This window comes from Sturnus vulgaris, chromosome 9, assembly GCF_052056855.1.
Source record: "Sturnus vulgaris isolate bStuVul1 chromosome 9, bStuVul1.hap1, whole genome shotgun sequence".
Taxonomy (NCBI): domain Eukaryota; kingdom Metazoa; phylum Chordata; class Aves; order Passeriformes; family Sturnidae; genus Sturnus; species Sturnus vulgaris.
The window spans coordinates 22997592-23019102 of NC_142251.1; the positions used below are offsets into that span (position 1 = coordinate 22997592).

General features: G+C 36.4%; 1 protein-coding gene across 7 annotated transcripts in view; it reads left to right on the forward strand.

Moving 5' to 3' along the window:
• KCNT2 (potassium sodium-activated channel subfamily T member 2) overlaps window positions 1-21511 on the forward strand; it is a 116619-nt gene that overhangs the window by 23829 nt on the left and 71279 nt on the right. For all 7 annotated transcript variants that reach the window (XM_088170141.1, XM_088170137.1, XM_014885803.2 and 4 more), the window contains exons 2-9: window positions 4218-4297; window positions 10066-10165; window positions 12888-12944; window positions 13622-13670; window positions 14977-15036; window positions 18237-18311; window positions 18789-18872; window positions 19445-19539. In XM_088170141.1, coding sequence (XP_088026267.1) covers window positions 4218-4297; window positions 10066-10165; window positions 12888-12944; window positions 13622-13670; window positions 14977-15036; window positions 18237-18311; window positions 18789-18872; window positions 19445-19539 — 600 coding nt within the window. The remainder of the gene's footprint in view (window positions 1-4217; window positions 4298-10065; window positions 10166-12887; window positions 12945-13621; window positions 13671-14976; window positions 15037-18236; window positions 18312-18788; window positions 18873-19444; window positions 19540-21511) is intronic.

Sequence of the window (21511 nt, forward strand, 5' to 3'; positions counted from 1 at the left end):
CCTACTAAACTGGCAAAAATTCCTGTCAGAAAATGACCTTATATCTGTCAGTTTTAAGTACTCTGCACTTGCTAGAATCATGTTTAAGAAAGTGCAGGACCACATTGCAAAAGTTAGATTTCATCAGCCCAGTGCATGGCAAACACGTTCGGTAAGTGTGCTTACTGTGCTTTTGAAACAGAGTTCTGAGTGTTTCAGAACTTGCAAAACTTCAAATAGAAGTATTACCCATTAAGTCATCCTTAAAACACACTAATCCTTTTAATGAAAGCTATAAGAAAAAAAAAAGCCTATTTCTTCTTTTATTGCAGTAAAATAAGATCTGATGATAGCAGTTCACTTTAGCAGTTCAGGTGCTTCAATTTTAAGCACTTGTCTATACCCTACATAATAAGCTTTCAGGTCTGAAATCTAGCAGGATTTCACATATATTGAATTGGCAAATCCCAATAAAAAAACCCTATATTCTTTTTCTATTACACGGCTTTCTTTGTAGGCAAATATGAGATATCCTTTTCTAAAACGATGGATTTAAGTAAATGTAAGTATTTTTCTTCAGATTGGTTCTGTTTGTACACTTAATACCTTTTCTTGGTTCCAACATCAATAAGCATAAACATTTACAGCTCTTGGCATGCATGTAGTGAGAAATCCAGCTCATACTTTCATTTGTGATGTGATTATTTCTGCCAAATCTGGTTTTTAACATGAAAGTAAGACAATTTGTAGACTTGAGAGTGCAAGATAGTACTGTTACTGTTGGAAAATGTGGCTTTGGGGTTACAATGACATTGTAAATAGTAATGGAAAAATGCAGAAAAAATGAGTCAAGTAGACAGAGAGCAGACAAATAGGTCCCAGTGTTTTACAGCCACCAGTAGTGCTCTGCATTAGTGTCCTTGACAGGATTTAGGATTTTTCTGCTATACTTTGTATTACATTAAAATGTACTTCTCAAATTACATCTTAACTGAATTATTACAATGCAGTGTGTAGTTGGACTTAGGGTACTTCAAGATGATTCTTACAGTTTGAAAGATTTGAAATTATTTCAGTGACCTCACTGTTCTTTGGGTTTAACCTAGTGAGGACCAGTGCCAGCGGTGTTGAGCTTTAACACACCACCCTGTGTTTTCAGGACAATAATACAACTTCAGGAGTTTTTGCTACAAGCTCATCAGGTATTTGTGCATTTTCAACACAGCTGAGGGAAGAGTAGAGTATAAGACCTGTTCTTTTAACTTCCAGAAGCAGCTTTTCATGGAATATTCAACGCCAACTACATGTACTGAAAATTCCTGAGGCTATTAATTGACTGCCAAAACAAAATCCTTACATTCATCCACCGTTTCTCTCCCTGTAACCACCATTAAGGAATAGCATTTTAATCCTTCAGCTTCACTTCCTTCTGGTTAGGGTGGACTGTCTTTTACAGGAAGATAAACATGAAGCACAAATTGTTGAAACTACACTTTTAAGTTACACTATAAATACAGAATAAACCCAAATCTGTTCTGTAGGCCAGGATGTACTATCACCCTGATCTGCATGGTGGGCCATTTTGTCAAAACCATTTGCTTGGAATCAAATTTCAAATATCCTGCGACAGAGTAATCAAGTTTTATGTAAGTGTGTCACAAGAATTTCACTCCCTCACTTGAAACATCCTTAATAACTTGTCCTAATTTAGTCCAGAAAAATCTTGTTCAAGCCTTTTACCACTACTGCTACAAAATGTTCTCAATATTTCAGTGTGTGATCAGAATTTATTTTTTGTAGGTTCCCAGAAACCTCCCTTTCTAGGCTATATTTCATAGTGGGAAAAATACAGAAAAGATCAAATACTTGAGGTAAAATATTAACCATTAAAAGACTGTAATAAACATTCAAGTAGAATGAGTGTTCTCCTTAGAAATAAAAAGCAGTGTTGAAAAGAGTATCTAGAGATTTCTGTCCTTGCCAGGGGCTCCTTCAGCCAGTCATACTTAACTTTACTTAGTAAATAGCAACCTTCAAGAAATAAAGTGAAGTATTCTCTGGTCGCCAGAGAACGAGGAAAGTGCATTGATTATAGATGTGTGATAATGTATTTCTGCAAATGGAGAAGGCCAGTACAGTTTCTACTAAAGTATAAAAAAGTCAGGGGAAGGAGAAGGAGCCACAGAACTGGCATGAGCAGCAATCGTAATCCATTTTGCCATGGAAACTGCTGCTCTGTGGAATCCCAGTCTGCTGTGAGCACAGGTTTCTAAGAAAAGCCAAGAAGACAGCTGTTAGAGGGCTATCAGAGCAATTCATAGTGCTGGGGATAGGAGGGTGATTAGCTCCCACATCCTCTTCCCTCTTTATCATTAAACCATGGCCCACTGTTAACGTGTTGCTTTTTCATGGTAAGCCATTACTGACATTTTCTTACCAAAACTCTGATAGATTAATTCATAATGTGTTAAAAAAACCAAAAACCAAACACCATGCATCTTCTCAATAAAATCCCTTACTTCGATAGCTTGTACCACTTTGTTTACCTCTTGAAATAGATCCTTGAAGATTAAGTATGTACACTTAACATGGCAGCTGCCAAATCATGGGAGATGTTTGACACTAAAACTGTCACTGCATTAATGACAGTAAATACCTTGGAAAATAGATTTCTTAAAACAAGGTTGTGTTTGTGCTTCCACTGAATAGGAAGTAATGTAGGAACACTACAAGGAACACTACAATAAAACACACCAAAGGCTATAACTAGTTAAAATTAACTGACTTCACTGAGTGAATCATAGAGGCTTCTTTTTATGACCCTGTCCTACAAAGTGACATGCCTAAACTTCTGGTAATAAGCAGGCATGAAAAGTCACATTGCCTGAGATGCCCCCCATTCTAAACCCGTAAGTGAACAACCCTCCAATTCCTTAAGTGTATGGAAATATCTAACCACTATTTGAGAGACACTACAGATGCAGAAATTGTTTCAGCAGAAGGCTTCACATGCAAGATGGGAGAAACTAAAGTCAGGATTCTGCTAGAAAAATATGACTACATATAAAACCAAGTAGTGGAAGTACTGTTATTTGATGAAAGACTGCTGAGAAGAAATGCTGAAATAAAGTTCAAGCATGCTTATGAACAGAAAAAGTACATGCAGCTGTGCAAAATATGATGATCTAGAGAGAAAAGGAGATGTAGGGAAGTAACTCACTTGTGTGGTGTTACTTTGTTCTTTAGCAATAATAGACCTTCTCCAGCTGAGCTCTGGCTTCTCAGGAAGGCACAGATGTGCTGGGGCAGAGATTCATTGCTGGGGAAGAGCTGGCCTGGGGAGGGAGATTCACTAAAGTGGGTAGAGCAGGGACTTCAGTGAGAATGGAACTACTGCTGCTCTCTTCTTGCAACAAGCACTGGAGCACCACAGCTCTGAAGAGCCTGAGTTGTACAGAGCTAATGCACACCTTCCTCCCTGGCCAGTCCCTGCAACAGTTCTCTCTTCTAGTCTGTGTGGCTATTGAGGTGTACTCAGGCTGAACTGAGGGACAGAAAGATGAAATATATCCAGGCAGATCTGAGGGAATGGAGGAAAGATGCCCCGGTTGCCTTAATATAATCAGGAGGAGAGTTATTTTCTGTACAGTATTGGGGGATTGCAACATAATTCTTGCTTTCAGCTCTCACTATTTCATGGTGACAAAAACAAGTTCAGAGAGGGTGGTTTTGTTTGGTACATGAGTGTTTGATTATAGGTGAGTACAAACAAGTGGACCGAGACATGAACATTCAGCAGAAATGTGAACAAGATAGAAAAAAGAAGGATCATTAAAATGTCACTTTTAGAGGCAGGGAGTTCAATTGAGATGGGAGGCTTAACCTGGACATCAAGTAGGGAAATCTTCCTTACTAGCATGCAAATAGGAGAATGGTCATCCAATGACAATCCCAAAACCATAGAGCCTTCTTATTTTGCAGTGTAGACTGTCCAGTGTAAAGGGGATAAATTAAAGGTCTGCTTGGTGGTGGTGGGGTGTTTTTTTTTTGTTTAAGGGGTTTTTTTTAACTTTTAACATTAGTAATTCAAAGTCAAGTGAGCTTTTGGCTGAACACTCACTATAAGTCTCTCTCGTTTTATATCAAGAATAGATGATTAGAGAAATAAATTATTTTGAAATACTGATTTATTATCTTTCATAGCCAATCCTAATACTTTCTTTTTTTTATTATTTCAGGGTGCAAGTTGAATTCTATATGAATGAAAATACTTTTAAAGAGAGACTAAAGCTCTTTTTCATCAAAAACCAAAGATCAAGTAAGCAGTTGGATTAATTTCTGTTAAGCATATTTGTGATATTTGAAGTAAAATCAAATTCATTTGAAGGCAACAGTGAAGTTATTAATTTTCTTCTGAGTTTAGATATTTAAACTTGAAAATAATGTGCTCGTACAGGATCAAACAATTAGTGATATCACGAATTGTTAAATAAAATAATGATTTTATTTCTGTGTCGTGATCAAGTTGACTAATTTGCATTGATCTGGCAGCAGTGCTCATTGATAAATTGTGACCTTGTGACTAGGAAAGCAAAGACACTTAAGACAGTAAAGTAAAAAGCTGCAAAAGTACCAGCTTTTTGAAGTGTTCTATTTTATTATGTATTCCTAAAATTTCAAACTTTATCTGCACTGAAAAAAAATGGAAAGGAGACTACTGGGGATATGGTACTTCAGAAATGTAGTCCTTGTCATTAGCCTATAATCTAACTCAACTTACAGTCTTAACAATATAGTCTGACCTAAATATATCTTCATTGACATTCGTGCTTAAAGTCATTGGCCATCGTGGAAGAGAATAATGTGGAGGAACTAAGATATTAATCTTTTTTAATACATCCATGCAGCTGCTCCAGGTGGGTGGAAACAAGGAATGTTATCCAGTCTTGGTTAGGACAGTGGGGTTCATAGGTCAGAAGAGCAGTAACTGACCTTAATTTTCTTCTGTGCCACAGGACTGAAGTTACTTCTCTTTGCCTTTCAGATGTAGAGCACTAAAAATACAGTAGCTTTATACATAAAGCTTTTAGAATACAAAGAGTATATTTTGTCATTTGTACAGTTGAATTTGTTTAATGGTTTTGTGTCTGGAAAAAGACAGAAAAAAATAAAGAAATTTTTTGATGTCCCAGTCTGAAAATACCCAGACAAACAAAACTGGGCAGACTAGATCAAGCTTTTAAAAATAATACATACCAGAAAAACCTTCTATCTGTAAGAGCTAGCAGTAAATAAATACTAGCTTTACATCGCAGAACTTGATGATTTTATTAGCTAAGCTTCTTTTACTTTCCAAGTGTGGGAAGAAGAATACTCCTCTAAAAGGAAAGAAAAAAGGCACTGGGCTGTGAATAACTGACATTTTCAGTATGGGCTTTGGAATTAATTGCTGGTTTTTAGCTAGAGAATCAGGTTTAACAAAGCTTCTGGAGGTTCATCCATGGGGAATGCATTGCTTATTACACTTCCTAGACACACATGGGAAATTCATTTTAATTCAGGTGCCTAAATAGCATAGGAATGATGTGGAAAGCCATCATAGCACTGAATGAAACAAGAAAAATTCCCAAGCCAAAGTAGTCAGTATTAGTAAGCTGAAACACTGCTGCTCATGCAGATCTTGGTTCTTGTCCAAGTACTCAGAACCAGAACGTTCACAAAGAAAGTCTCCAAAAAGCTGCTGCTGACCCAGTAACCTGCCACTCTGTCACGTGTACTCATTCAAACTCCATTGAAACAGGAGTCTCTTGCCCAGAGGTACCAGGGAGCTGATAAACAAAGATAACAGATTTTAGTCAGTGTTCAGTGAGAGCACTGAAAACCTTCCTTCACATACTAAAGATGGACTTGCTGTCATTGAGAAAAAAATTGTCAGTAGGATCAGCAAAGTTTTTTGATAGTGTAACTAAATCAAACCTGTTCACCAAAGAGTTTTTGATAATATCACATGGTTCTGCCAACCAGAGCAGTCAGTCTAGAATGTATAAAAATTTTCTACAGAATACTGTCCTGATCTCAATCACATATGGGCAAGTAACTTGAAATATCAACTGTTTCATTAATTATTATCTTTCTTTAAACGGATAAACTGATAAAACAAGCCTTCATCTGTCTCATGCCAATCTAGTTTCCACTCAATCTTCTGCAAGCAAATGTCTAATCAAATTCAAACAATGTATAAAAAATATCTTACAAAGGTGTCACTCAGCACTCTCCCAAAGGAAAAAAAAAAAAAAAGAGAAAAAGAGAAAATGATATAGTCATACAAGCATGACTTGCTTGTACTTGCCAGGACCACAGACTGCATTATCACAGCCAACAGTAAGTCTCAAAGGGAAAAAAGTGAAGTTTCAAATCAGTGAAGAGGGAATAAAGGATAACTATCGCTAGGATATGAATTATTAAGAATATATTTTGGTCCAGCTCCTAAAGCCAGCTGCCACTGAAATGATTTTGCTGAGAATCAACAATATATTAGTGGCTTATGGGAAAGGAATAATGGGAGGTGATTCTAAATGCTCACCTGGTATCTGTCTCTCTGTTTAGATCAGCTCTCTAAATCTGACATTTAATCTACAAAAATGCTTGCAAGGAGAGCATCAAGAATTTATAACAAGTGAAAGTCAGAAGTGGTAAAATATAATGCATCACTCTATATTTAAAAATGCCTGCAAAAATAGCAAATACTTGTTTAAACTGAGAAAGAAATGTTAAGATTTGACATAGTTATATTTAGTTCACAAAACAAATAGATTTTAAAATGTTATTATAAATTCTTGTTTTAAATAAGACGAGTGTGTAACAACTTTGTTACATAGACACAGTGAAATTGCATTCCCAATAAACAATACATAACTGCATAACAGGTGGAGCTGAAAGTTTCAGGCACCACTCATATTCAAAACATAGAGATATTCTGTGCCAATGACCCTGCTACTTAAGCAATCTGTCTCTGAATGGAGAAAAAGAAATTAAGTCAAGCAGACCGTGTTGATCCATTGACAGAATGTGAAATACAGAACAAAAATAGACAGGAAGCAAACAAATATGAAATGCTTCCTTTGAACCAGAATAATAATTGAAAACCTGTTTTAAATGCCTTCTGTAGTGTTTGTGCCCTTCCTTCCCACATTTGAAATCCTACATCTCCATGATAGTGGAACACATGCATTGCTTCCAACTCACATGTGAATCCCCAGCTGGGAGGCTGCAGAATCTCTCTACCAGAGAAAAAATGCATTTGTTAGGCCTGCATGAATTATCCAAAATTTAGCAAGGTGGCTGCATATGTTACTAATGGCTGAGGCACACAGAGCAAGGAGGTGACCCAGGATAGACTTGAAGCCTGTTATTCTATATTTATATTTTAATAACTGACCCAATCACCTTTGCTACAGAACCTGTACTTTGCTTCATAAACAACCCCAGCCATGAAATTGACTCTCTAGAGAAGCTGACTGGATCTCTTAGATGAAAACATGGCTGGTTTGAAAACTCTGCCTCCCATTCTGTGGGAAGCAGCCATTCCTATGGAGATGCCCAGAGCCTGAGTTCCAGACCTATCAGAACTAAAATTTGAGAGTTAAGGGTTTAGGGCAGCAGGCTGGAGCATCAGTCTGCTGTATTGATGTAGCTTTAAATCAGATAATATAATATAATACATATAATTTCAAAGGATGGTTAGAAACCAGGCCGTTATCAATGCAGAAAACAAATGTTTCACACCAAGGATAACATTTACAGAGCTAAAAAGCAGGAGAAAAGGAACAGACTTCTGTACTTGCCCAAGAAAGTTAGACAATACAAAATTGGTAGGCTTTTATCTTGTTTAGGATTTGGGTTTTTTGTAAACATTATCTGCTTTAGTGGTTGTAATTGCCTGGTTGCTAGGGCAACCATTCATATTCCAGCAGATTTCTACAAAAGGCTTAGGACAAACAACTAATTCATGTTTTCTTCAGCAACACTTCAAAAAAGCTGCAAATGAGGATCATAGCACTGGCCAAGTCAAATAATAGGAAGCCCTTTCTCCCTCCCTCCCTTCCTCCCTCCCTCCCTCCCTCCCTCCCTCCCTCCCTTCCTCCCTCCCTCCCTCCCTCCCTCCCTCCCTCCCTTCCTTCCTTCCTTCCTTCCTTCCTTCCTTCCTTCCTTCCTTCCTTCCTTCCTTCCTTCCTTCCTTCCTTCCTTCCTTCCTTCCTTCCTTCCTTCCTTCCTTCCTTCCTTCCTTCCTTCCTTCCTTCCTTCCTTCCTTCCTTCCTTCCTTCCTTCCTTCCTTCCTTCCTTCCTTCCTTCCTTCCTTCCTTCCTTCCTTCCTTCCTTCCTCCCTCCCTCCCTCCCTCCCTTCCTCCCTCCCTCCCTTCCTTCCCTCCTTTCCTTCCTTCCTTCCCTTCCTCCCTCCCTTCCTATAGTCTGTGCCTAATTGCTCTTGATAGGGGAGCAGGGTTCCTTAGGTTAATGTTCTCAAACTCAATTGCCAGTAACAGCTATGGGAGTCCTCATGGACAACAGGATTTTTAACCCTTAGATCATAGAAAAAAGATGCTGTAAAAGCCCATCCAGTTCTTACATGATAACTGCAACTTCACAGTTAAAAGTAATAAGTGGTTTTATGTAATAAACTTAAAGATTTCTCTCACAAATCGCATGGTGAAATATTTAGGAATCCATTTTCTATTTTTCTGTGTTTGTAGTAGATGGAGTTTTAATGGGAAAGGAGCTAGTAGACATAAGGACAGATTTATTAGTTTTATCTGTAAGCTGCTGATTTTGAACTTAGGACTGAGTAAAGTTAAAAAATAAAGAAAAGTAATATTACCATAAAATGATTGTGATTCTTTCCTTAGCAGGAAATGTATGCACATAGCTTTGGGTATGCATTATTTGGGTAATTACTAAACTACAGAAATAATTACATTGAGTTCAGCAGACCTGCTGAAGTATTTGCAACTCAACAATAAAGCAAAGTGTCCTTGCTGTGACTGGGACAAGGAAAGTCAGATCTGGGTAAGACTCAGAGTATTCTGCTTTGGATAGAAGGGCTCAACCACACAGAACTGGACTCTCAGTTTGCAAGACTAAAAAAAATTATTGTTTAAGTGACCTCCAGTCACTTAACATTAGTCAACTAACTGTTTTAACTTAATTAGTAAATGAATCTAAGAGTCAGATGCAAATATTCACACTAGCAAAAAATTCTTTTGAATTCAATAGCAGTACTAAAAATATAAACCTTAATCTTCTAATGACTGCAAAATTACATAAAAATACAAAGAAGTTCCACTTCAGTAGATAATGGCTCCAATTGGCAGTGAAATAAATTAGCCATGAGATAGCAGTAAATGTCTATGAGGATCCCTTTGAAGGAATCCTGTCTTTGTGCATTAAACCTATGTTTCTGGGAAATAGTGTAATATTTTGTCATAGTATTTGGGGCATATCCGTTCAGCTAGAACATCTCAATATTTATATGGTCTGTAGAACAAGTTGTTGATTCAGTTCAATTGTGCATTCAGCATGACTTTTAGATGTCCTGATTCTTGAATGTATAGTTATTCAACTTCAGCATTAAATAACTCCAGTTTAATATTTTATGAGTTGGAATAGAGTTAATATATTCTATATGTAAAACTACTGCATAAAGACTTTTTTAGATATTAATATTTTCATATTAATTGCCTATCCTCTGCCTATGGTTGAAAGTATGTCCTTTCATGTTGCTGTATCCTGTATCTCAAAAAGCATTGCATAGTTCTGGTTCCCCTCCAAAGAAAGAGAACTTTTCAAGCTACCAAACACCCAAATAATGGCATCAGTAAGGATTAACAGCATAGAATATCTTTCAAACAAGTGACTGCATTGTTCTTTGCATTAAAGCAGGTTGAGTCTTAACCCAGGCTGGTTATATAGATATTTTCTTTTTACTACAGGACTGTTCTAACTTCCTTTTAGTTTTACCTTGAAGGTTGGTGGAAGTTTAAAACCCCTGTACTTTTTTCAATATTTTCTTTTATTTTCTTTTAAAACTAGGTCTGAGAATACGATTATTCAATTTCTCTCTCAAGCTACTAAGCTGTTTCCTGTACATAGTTCGTGTGCTCCTGGATGATCCTACACAAGGACTTGGATGGTAATGTTTGGGGTTTTTTCCTCATTTCTGCTTTCAAAGCATTATTTAAGTTGTAAGAAATAAATTAATGACTACATGAAGGAGTTGTTTTAGGTCTTCCAGGTATTTGGAAAGAATTACAAAGCTGGTCTTATATTGTGAATGGAAATAAGAATTAAAATAACAGTATTATTTTTTCCCTTTACTGCTAAAATAATCCTGGCTCTCTCGTTAGATACAGTGCATCAGACGTAATTGTGCTAACATATATTTTAGATTTATTATTACATAACATTTCTATGTAAAATTGCAAATTCCCAGTTTATGCAACAATTCTTTTTGGATTTTGCTTAAATTACTTAAAATCCCAGATCTCGGAAATGGACAGACGAATACATTAAACTGAGTTTTCATGCAGATGATATTGATGATTTTCTAGCCTTCTGCTTTCTCTAAATGCTTCAGAAGAGTGAGACTAAAAGTACATTCTATACTGGCAATTATTTATGGATATAATGCATGATTTAGCAAACTCTGAATTGCCAGTATGGTATTCTGTATGACCCTCTTTTTCTAACGTGTTACACAATTAATTACCAAATGTAGAAGAAATTATAATTTATTTAATCCTGTACTCCTGTTGTATTTGTATCCTGGAATATTGAATCTCCTCAATTTTTAATGCTAATAAGCATCACATTTGATTAACATATTTCCTTTCACTTGATTTGATTCTTTTGTCCTTAAATGCTGATAGAAACAAAGCACCTAAGAAAATACTAAGCTTAAGATGATAGAACCAGCAGTCTTCATACAATGTTAGGCAAGGGACAGAGTTTGAGTTCTAATTTTAATATTTGGATATCAGTTAAATCTAGTAAGGGTAGCACCAAAAAAAGGTAGTGCACAGGAGAAATACTCTACAAGAATGAAATCCCAAGCAAAGAGAGGTAAAGAATATTTCCTTTATTCAGCAGTACATGAGAGAAGAATCTGTGAATAGGAAGTACAGAAGATGCATTTCATATTTTTTGGGTCAAAATTTATCATGAGAATTTGTAAGATCTGAAAAAGGGCCCTGAAGAAATTTTCCTGAAAAACAAGACCTTGTAAAAAACTAATTTTGACTCTACATACACCTTAGAATGTCTTTTCATTAAGAGAAAACAAGCAGTAAAGTTAACACAAAAAGTTGTGGAGAAAAGGAAATCCATCCTTAGAAATTTATGAATATTAGCAACTCAGGGACTTAACATTTTCCATTGAATCATGGTTTCTGGCATGCTGCAATTCTTTCATTATGAGATCTCTGGTAAGCCCAGATGAGTATATTGTACTGCATGGTTCTGTCTGGGTGTGCAGGACAGGTTAAAATATCAGACCTTGTGCCAAATATACTTTTGTATTTATATGCAAAGATGCATATTCATATACATCTGCAGGCTGCTGAATGCCTCGCACCTTTCCTGGCATGTCCTTCAATGCAAGTGTTTTACAATTCACCAGAGAGTGTATTTATATTTTCTATACATGTTATTCCCTTACATGGTGTTGTGGTACATCTAAGAGAGTGTGTTCTGTCTCTGAATAACATTTGTCTGCCTGAGAAGATTCAGGTAAGTCCTTCTGCCTGCTCACTAAGGCCCTGTTCTTATACACTGTGCCAGACAAACAAATGGCACCCCATTAATGCCCTAGAGATACTGAGGGCTTGATACCAAAGCTCCTGCTTGAATGCATTCTTAAAGATGTGGTGATGTGAAAGAAAAAATAATTTCTAGGTACTGTGTCAAAGCGTGATGAAAGAAACTACTCAGCGTGCTGAGGGCGTGGCCAGAGAAGATGTTTTCATCTGGTTGGTTTTTAAGTGGCAAATCTGAGAGGAGTTCTTTTCATCAGATTTATTTCCTGCTTTTCAGAAATGCCTGCACAAGTTGGTGTTTTTCATTTACTCCTTCAGGCACAGCAGGTGTACAGGAAAGGGCTTAAGACATAAAGCATCCTTATTGATGGGTACAATTTAACACTGTCCCACTCATAGTTGGTACAAATGCAGTTTTTGCTAATTTGTGGGCTGCAGATCCCTTTATTTTCTGCTGACCTTGCTTGCCATGGATGAGCAAGGATATTTGTCATCATTTACACATTATATATTCCCACAACCTTATATGACCATTTAAAAGGAAGATTTATGCCAGCAATTAAAGGCAAGATAACATCACGTGTATAATGGCCAATATTTTTACTTGGGTATCACCAGTTTTGTACTTGACATACTGCTGCCTGCATCTCCAGCTCTCCCCACATCCTCAAAAGAGGTTATCAAGTGTAGTTTGCTGCAGTCTTTCCTGTTGAGAACGTTCTCTTTGTATCACAGTCTCTCCATGGGATAGGATTTCTAGAGTCTCTTGATCTTCAGTATATATTGTGTACTTAGTTCAGCTTTACAAAGTATCATTTCAGTTGTTTTTAAATTTGAAAAGAAATCTTTAAAAAATGTAACCTGGAATGCTTCATAGTCCTTTATCTACAGATATGGAACACATACAGCTGTACTTTCTAAAAGTTACTTTACTTTTAAAAATATATTGATTACTTTAGGTTTCAAACTGTTGCATGCATTTCATAGACCTCTTAATGATGTAATTAATGTTCTTTACCTCCCATCTGTTTTTATGACTGTGTTCCCATACACGTTTGCTAATGGAAATGGACTTTGCATGGATGGTATGGCAACTATCAGTAAGGAATTAAACCGGAGTTGTTCCAATCAAAACTACACACCTGGAACAATTGATTGGTGAGTTCCTAAGTTAAAACAGCAAACCAAAAGTCCACAGAATGGTGGGAAGGGAACACAGGAAGACAAATCCATTTCCGTCTGGAATGGTGGCACTTCAACACATAGTAGGGATGCTTCTGTAAATCTCTAGCCATTACTTATTTTCTGAATGTTCAAGCTGCATTTAATACTTTAATTCTTTCTCTTGATTGCAAATTGAACTACTGGACTGGATGCTGGGGTGAGATCTGGGTTCCATCAATGCTGATTGCAGAAATAAAAAAGGACGCCCTTAATTTAAAAAAGCAATTCTGAGTAGCAGTAGATGATTAGCAGGAAATTATTGTGCTACTGACAGTGTCCCATTCCAGTGGTGCTGGATCAAGTGCCTGTTAGCATTGATAGGATTCTTCCTAAGAATTAGATGCCATTTATATTGTTACACAGATAGCAAAATGTTCACACAAAAGGATTGTCAGTTTCCCACGGGAGCCTAATGATTTGCTGTGGGTTAGAAATACAAGACATGTCAATACTCAGTAGGTAACTACTGGTTTAAAGTTTTTATTACTGAGAAATTTTTTTTCAGTAAGTCTGCTCTAATTTCCATTCACATGTCCAACTTTTTTTTTGTTGTTGTTTGAAACACCAGATTATGCTTAATTTCATATTTATTTCCTTACTGTAATGAACAGGTCTCCCATTATCTGGGTGAATCGAAGCTTACCTTTATGGGGATTACAGGTAATATGTAAATGACCAATTCAATTCTTTCCATGGAACAGCTGCAGATGATATTGATTTACAGAATTGTAGCAGTGTGAAAGGATACTTGGAAATGTTGATGTCAGCAAGGAAATACTGAACACCAAGTACAGGAAAAGAATAAAGATCAGCTGATCTATACTGATTCTCTCTGTGAAATGTGGCTTTTTACTAAGAAAAAACTTACTACTTAAGCTTCCAGATTGGTTATACCATTATATTCTCTCACCATGATTGTGCAATGCCAATGCAATGATTGTACTTCGATATATTACACAGTTTTCTAAGGGAAGAAACCCTTGAAAATACCTTTAGAATATGCACAGTTTGAATAATTTTGGAACTAGTGTTCAGATTACTTTATTAAATTTGATTTAAAAATACTGAGATATTTATTTGTCTGTGGATATGGTCCTTTTCTGATATGTCTATTTGGTAGGGGTAGGAATTGATTTGAAAATAAAACCTGAGTTTATCTAAAACTCATAATTATGTGGAGAAGCTGATATATTTTGATTGCCTGTTTTCATAACTTTGTGTATTTTAATTGTTTCCCAATTCATAGCATCTTTTTTACTTCTAGATAAAGGCACTGTGCACCCTTCAGAGTATTCAGCTGTAGGGAGCATGAATTTAAAATTTAAAATCCTGAGGCTTGCCCTCAGGTTCCAGCCTGATAGAATCTATCTTGATGGAATATTGCCACGATGCACATTAAAATATAAATACTTTCTCTGCAAAGAACTTGAGTAAATTCTTAGTATCTCTAAAGGTTTAAGTATTTTGTTTTACTCTTTTGTTATTTGACTATTTCAATATTTTAAACTAGTTAATACATACACTACCTACATATAATCTAATTGAAGTCTGGTAAATCAAGCTCAGCTCAGCATTTACATATTAAAATCAATAATTATTCATTTGTATAATTTTTTGCTGCTTTCTGCAGAGTATACACAGTACACACAGTATACACAGTAAGAAAAACATTTGCTTTTCTACACATTCATAACATCTTCACAGGAAAGCAAGGAGCTGACTGACTTTCCTTATTTACAGCTTCCTTCTGTCTCTGTCATGTGGGAAGATTTTGGTACTGTTTAGGAATAAATGAAATTCAGAAAAATAACAATATCTAAGCTTCAAGCAAAATTCTCTTAGCTGAGAGGGTTTCAGAGGATTCATGGAAAAGCTATTTTACATAATCTTTTATTTTCATTGTAATGTTAATATCTATTCTCTAAAAGCTGGTATTAATACATTTATTTTATTCACTTCACTGAAGGTGTCTGTGGCCGTAATAAGTCTCTTTGAAACTCTGTTGCTAAGTTATCTAAGCTACAAGGTAAGTACTCTTTGTTACTTTTAGGCAGAATTCATTAAAAAGTAATGAGTTTAATGTTTCAATATAAAGTTTATGTACCTGTGCCCATGCTGGTGTCCTAGCAGGGAGCTGAGAAAAACACACTTATTGAGGATGGCATATTGTCACACAGGCAGCCCTGTTTCCCAAATTTATGAGGAAACTCCAATATCTAAAGAGTGGAAGTCAGCAGTTAAATGCTCACTATTTTCCATTGTCCACTGGCACACTGTAATTTGAAAACACATTCTCCAAAATGACCTTGATTTTTTTTGACACAGATTTTTCAATTGTGCAGTTTTATTTTTCTGTCCATAATGTATTGGACACATTTGTCGTTGATTTCAAAGCTGTAGCTACTCAATACATATAATTCAAGGTTTAGCCCTCTAAAAATGTGCATAGAAAAACTAGGCCAAGACAGTACTTAAAAAAAAAAAGGATATCTGCATACTTGTGTTATCCATCTGTGTGATGCTCTTGGAATATATTTTGAAAATGTCTTGAAATAATTTGATGTGAATACAATGTATTTCTGTATTTGCATTCTCCTTTAAAAGTTATTTTTTTCTAATATAATTATTCTGTTTTCTTCATTCCATTTGGTTCTTCTTTATCTCTGCGTTTTTAGTATCTTCAGGAGAAAAATACTAAAAACATTTGAAATCATTTACCAAAGAAAATACAAAAATATTTGGTTTCTAAATCTGAAAATATCTCGGGGGATAATATTTTTTTTTATTATCATATTTTGTATTACTGACACTCAGTAGCTATCAGAGCCACCAGTGAATTTAGAGACTTGTATTTCAGTGTGCTTATCGAGTGATTATGGCATAAATGTTTTCCTTAGTGCCCAATAATGCTAAGAGGCTTGCAGTTGTCTGCTCTCTAAAAATTATTCTTCTTAATCCTTGGAGCATATATTATTTAAGGGTTGGGAGTTAAAAGTGCAAATCAATTATGGGCAGAAATAGTCCAAAATTTATATCCTTGTGGCAAAGCAGTAAAGGGCAATCACAATTTGTGCTGTTCCTGAGTTTACTGGGTAGCATTTTATCCTCATCCATTCTGCTTGTGATTTGCATCAGTTTCAGTGGGTGCAAAAGATGAATTCTTGGCAAATCAGCTTCCATGAGAAGTTACTCATTAGTGTGGGATGGATGGAAAGCTCCACTGCCCTGATTGGCTGCATACACCTGTCACAGAAGTTGAGGCAATTTTGTGATTCCACTCCCCATAAGAGAAAGCTATGTTCTTTCTAAGACTAATCTAAGGAACAACAAAATTTTTCAATCACATCAGTCCACTTGATGCAAACACCTCCTTCCCTCTGGTCCTGTTTTCCTAGTTTTACACCATTCTCTTGAAGCTAAGAATGAGTGTTATTTCACCTGCTGTAAGGCTTTTCTGCACAGCCAAGGTGTGCAAAAGTGCCTTGATTCATGTAAATCTGTGACAAATTACTTATTTTATGGAAAGATTTTCAAAACTTTCACAATTTTAGTAACTAACTTTTACAAGTCAGAGAATTAGCAAGCAAGAAAACAAGAAAAAGATTATTGTGTTTGCATTGGAGTGCACATTATTAGAATTTCACAAATAACTTGATAAATGAATAAAGCTGTCATTTTAGAGAATACTCCAAGAGATTGACCTTTCTGATACCTGGTTCCTGACATATGAGAAATGATTCAACATGCAGAATAGTGAGGACAGAGTAGCATATAATGCTACTATGATGCAGTGAATTTGCATTTTTCATAGCTTTTAAATGGAGACGAATGCAAAGGATGTAGCATTGTGTTGTGTTGTGTTGCTGATCACTTGGATCCAGGAATGGGAGGTTTACAATCTGCATTCTTAAGTATTACATGAGGGTTTGTCCTTGGCCAGAATTCTAAAAGATGTCTGTGTCAAAAATCTCCATTGTCAAAACTTGCCACAGACATCTGGCAATGCTGCATATGCCTGGTGCTCAGGCACTCTCAGGGCTTTGAGCAGCACCATACATTCTCACTGCAAAAGACACTTTTGTAGAACTCATGATGCATTTCCATGTGGAAGCCAGAATCCTACAGCTGCATACATCCCTAATTACCTGGAGCCCATCCATACTGGCATTTTGCTGCACAAGTAAATTATGTGACATTTCTTCTCTATAATCCAGAGAAGAAAGCTCCTAACATTAAAAATGAGGAAATTTGTGAAATCACAAAATGGTTCAGTTTGAAAAATCAGATTTGATTTTGATTTTACTCTTCATACAAAACCCCCTGAGTTTACAGCCTCATAGTTTCACTTGTGTGTCTGACTCCCACCAATCCAGATGTGAAGAGTTAAAAATGGGAGAACGAATTTTCTATGATACGGAGTTTGTATTTAATTTTCAGTGGCTGTATCAGGTGGTTATTTTTTCAGGGAAGATGCACATGTCATTGTAACTGAAAATATAATGCTTTACTGCAAATTCATGTAATACTGTCATGGTATGTGCTACACTATTGCATTACCTATGATGGAGTCCTGATACACAGCATTAGTAAAGCTGTAAGTCACTGAAGTTCAGCTACCTTCGTTTTTTAATATGTGGATTTTCATCTCAACATTTAATCACACAGCCACTGCACAGATTTGGGAGAAAAATAGAATTATCCTCATCCTGTTGCTATCAGTAAGAAAATGAAAAGATCAATAACCACTTCACTGAAATATGTGGGAAGACCTCTCACTTCATGGAAGCAAGATCAAGTTCCAAAAAGCCCTGAAGTGTTCTGAAGTGTTGGAGAAAGTGTTGCAGAAATAGAGAACTTGATATTGAAGTCCTAATTCAAATATTAAACACTCAATTTCTTCCTTACTTCCCTCTCCAGAACAGTTGGGAAAGAAAAAATACAAAGTAAAGATAAAAGATAAATGCAAAGGATGAAAGGAAGGAGATTTAAAAGTGTTTATCTTTTACTTGGGAAGTTCATTATGATTTACTGTAGTAAAAAGGATCCAGAGTGATCTATATTCTATATTCACATTTGTCATGTGTTTAAATCTGAGATGATTGATATTCCTGAATTTCAGGTATGGGAGAGACTCCCTGTGTTTCATTGGGGTATCACATGTATTTCTCATTGGAACTGTTTGTAAGCTGACTGTGACATTGTGGGTTTTTTTCCTTTTCTTTGAAGGGAAATATCTGGGAACAAATTCTGAGAATACCCTTTCTCCTGGAAATAATTAATGCTGTCCCTTTCATCATCACGGTAAACATATTTGAATTAATACATTTGCACATTGCACTTTCATAGCTGCACAGATACTCGTACTTTTTTAAAGTAAATTTTATTCTTATGTGGATGATGAGTTTGTGCCAACAATAAGAAGATAGTTTGCTACTGGAGTGAAGTCATACAGATAACGTTCCTCTTCCATGGGCACAAACAAAACCAAAACCCTCTAATTCCAACTACAGCACAATCAATAAAATAAACCAGCTGGTTTTAGAAATGTAAGAATCACTCATGTCTGCAGTGAAAACTGACTGTGGTCCTATTTTATCTAATTATCTTGCATGTGGTTAATCACAAAAGAAGGCAAAAAAATGTTATTTAAAGCCAAATCTCACGCTAGAAACACATTAATAGTAAGTATTTTTCCCAAGTGTTTCATTCCTGCTTGAATAGTAAAGCTCTATTGTTTATCAGAAAAGCTTCTAATGAATTTGTTAATTTTTCTTTCAGATTTTCTGGCCAGTCCTAAGAAACCTGTTTATTCCTGTATTTTTAAATTGCTGGCTGGCAAAGCATGCTCTAGAAAATATGATTGTAAGTATGCAAAGGAAATAAATATTCTAGTGTTGTGGTTTTTTAGTATATTGTCTTTAGTGGGATTTTGGCAGTACAGTCCAACCCTAATAGGAAGCTAACCAGATCTGTATTTAGATTATACGAATGGTCAAGCATTACTAAACTGCTTTCTGCATGAAAACTAGAAAAAAGTAAGACGTGAAATGAAATCTTAATTAGTATAAATTGTTACTGTGCCAATAAAGGAAATGGCAGTGGATGGTTCTTTTGCTACTCTGCCATTCAGACACAATTGCAGAGAACTCAACTGTTAGGCCATAATTGGGCCTTGCAGCCTGTAATTTGTAAGCTAGACATGAGCAGACCTCAAGGCAGCTTGCAATAGGATCAGAATTGTGCTGTGATGAACAAAGAACTACTTAATCACAGAATCACAGCTGGTGCTTCTGCACCTCCTGTGTTATCAGCAAACTCTTAAGTGCATTTGGGTGACTGCATTGCTGTCAGGGTACTGCATAATTCCTCTGCAGAACCAGATCTTGACTTATTGGTTCAAACCCCCAAATAACAGCTATTTTCCATTAATACAGAATGATCTTCACCGAGCCATCCAACGCACACAGTCCGCAATGTTTAACCAAGTCCTCATTTTAATATCTACCTTATTATGTCTCATCTTCACTTGGTAAGTGGCCAAGCCCCCTCTGTTTTTATTATACATGTTGACTTCTCTTCCTCTCCTACGTGGTGATAAAACAGGCCTGGTGGAAACCATGCAGTGAAATGAGGGTGAAACACTTCTGTGAACGTGTTAACTAGCACCTGTACTACTGGGGTCTGGATGCACTGGCTTTGGAAATAGAAGGTGCATTCATGGGAAAAGGAATCCTTCTCACTCTTAGGAAGGAAATACAGACGAAGCAAAATCACAGGATAAAGTAGGGGGAACTTTTCATATGTACCAAGAGTGCAACCTCAGCAGAGAAGTCACTCACATGTGAAGAGTACCAACAGAAGTATATTGGCCCATGCCAAGGTCACCTTCCTGACTGCTGGGACAGTGAAGAATGTGCAATATCTCAGCCTTAAGACTTTGACCGAATCAGGTTCCCCTAAGTATTACAGGGGATAGCTGTTAATAATCCAAATTACAGATGGTATAGAATGTATTAATCTAGAGTACTGGCAGTACTGGATGGTAGATTCAAACAACCAAAATGTATTACTCTGAAGAATGCTTTGCTGCATGACCTGAAAAACTTAAATTTACATCCACAGGAAATAGCACTCAATTGTGCCATGTCTGTATTGTGCCACAGTGATAGGGTGTTAGCCAGGGCTGGAGGCAGATAAGGGAGAGTACATGGTTAGTCTGGCTATGCAGTAGCTCTGTGGGTTACTCAACATACAGAATTTTCTCATCAGTAGTGCCTGAGAATTGAGAATCATACTCAGGGGAAATACAGGACTGTGTACAGTGTGATACAAACTGGTGTACAAGAGGACATGGAAGAGAGAAGGTGGATTTGTGTGGAAAAGCTAAATCAACTGTATTTGTTTTGCCAGACAAGATGCCTTTAGGTCAGCACATTGATAAAGTTTGGTGTGTCATTTTGGAGACAGTAATTAGATTTTTCTCTTACTTTATTTCTCTAGCTTGCTTTTCTGATAGTCACTGTTATGTGCTGCCTAACCCTTTTGGTAATAAGTATAACATAGCACATGGCTTTTTAGAAGAAGAGTTTGCTCTAGCCGGTGGCTAAATGAATTTTCCAATTTTACCCTTTGTCTTAGGGCCACACACTTAGGGCTCTATGACAAATGCTGGCTGTTCCAGACAGTAATGAATTTTTGTGATGTTTAATCTCCTATTGAACATGATGTAATTTTATATGCATAAGGACTTGGACATTTTAATTTTGCTCCTTAGTTTTTTACAATACGAGGTGCTATTGAGTAAATATTCCTTCACCTTTTTTTTACCAACATACTTCAATATTTTACTGAAATTCTGCACAGATTATGTATCTTGCTCACCAGCAGGCATTGTGATAACTGACAGTAAAACACTCAGAAGTGGCAGACTCACCTGTAATAATGGCTGGGCTCAACACTTGCAGGTACTACTTCATTACAGTTCATTATTTACTGACCTAGGACTGACCCTGCTAGACTTGAAATTAAGCTAAATAAGGTGAAGACACCCAGTAATGCAGTAACAAGGAAACAAAGCACTTCTTGACTGAGAATAGTAGTTCAAACATCTGTAGCTTCTCTTAAGACTGGAGTTATGTTCAAGTGATTGTTACTCTTGTCTATGTGAACACACATAATGGCATTTTTATACATTCTTTCTTTATGCTACTGATGACATATTTAAAATACCCTAAAAGTACTCTATAAACAGTCCAAATCAATTAACTTAGTGTCTTTGGTTATGTTACATCTATGGGAATTTGAGAGAGCGTTTAATTTTATAGACATCATTTAGAGCTTATATGAATTCCTTCCTGGTGAAGGAGGACCCAAGTCCATTGCTGGGATCTGTGCACTTAAGGGTGCCTTTCACCAGACTATCTTTCATGTTTTCTGCAAAGGCAAGCAGTACCCAGGTCAATACCCCCAAACACATCTGGGAGCCAGCACTTGCACAATAC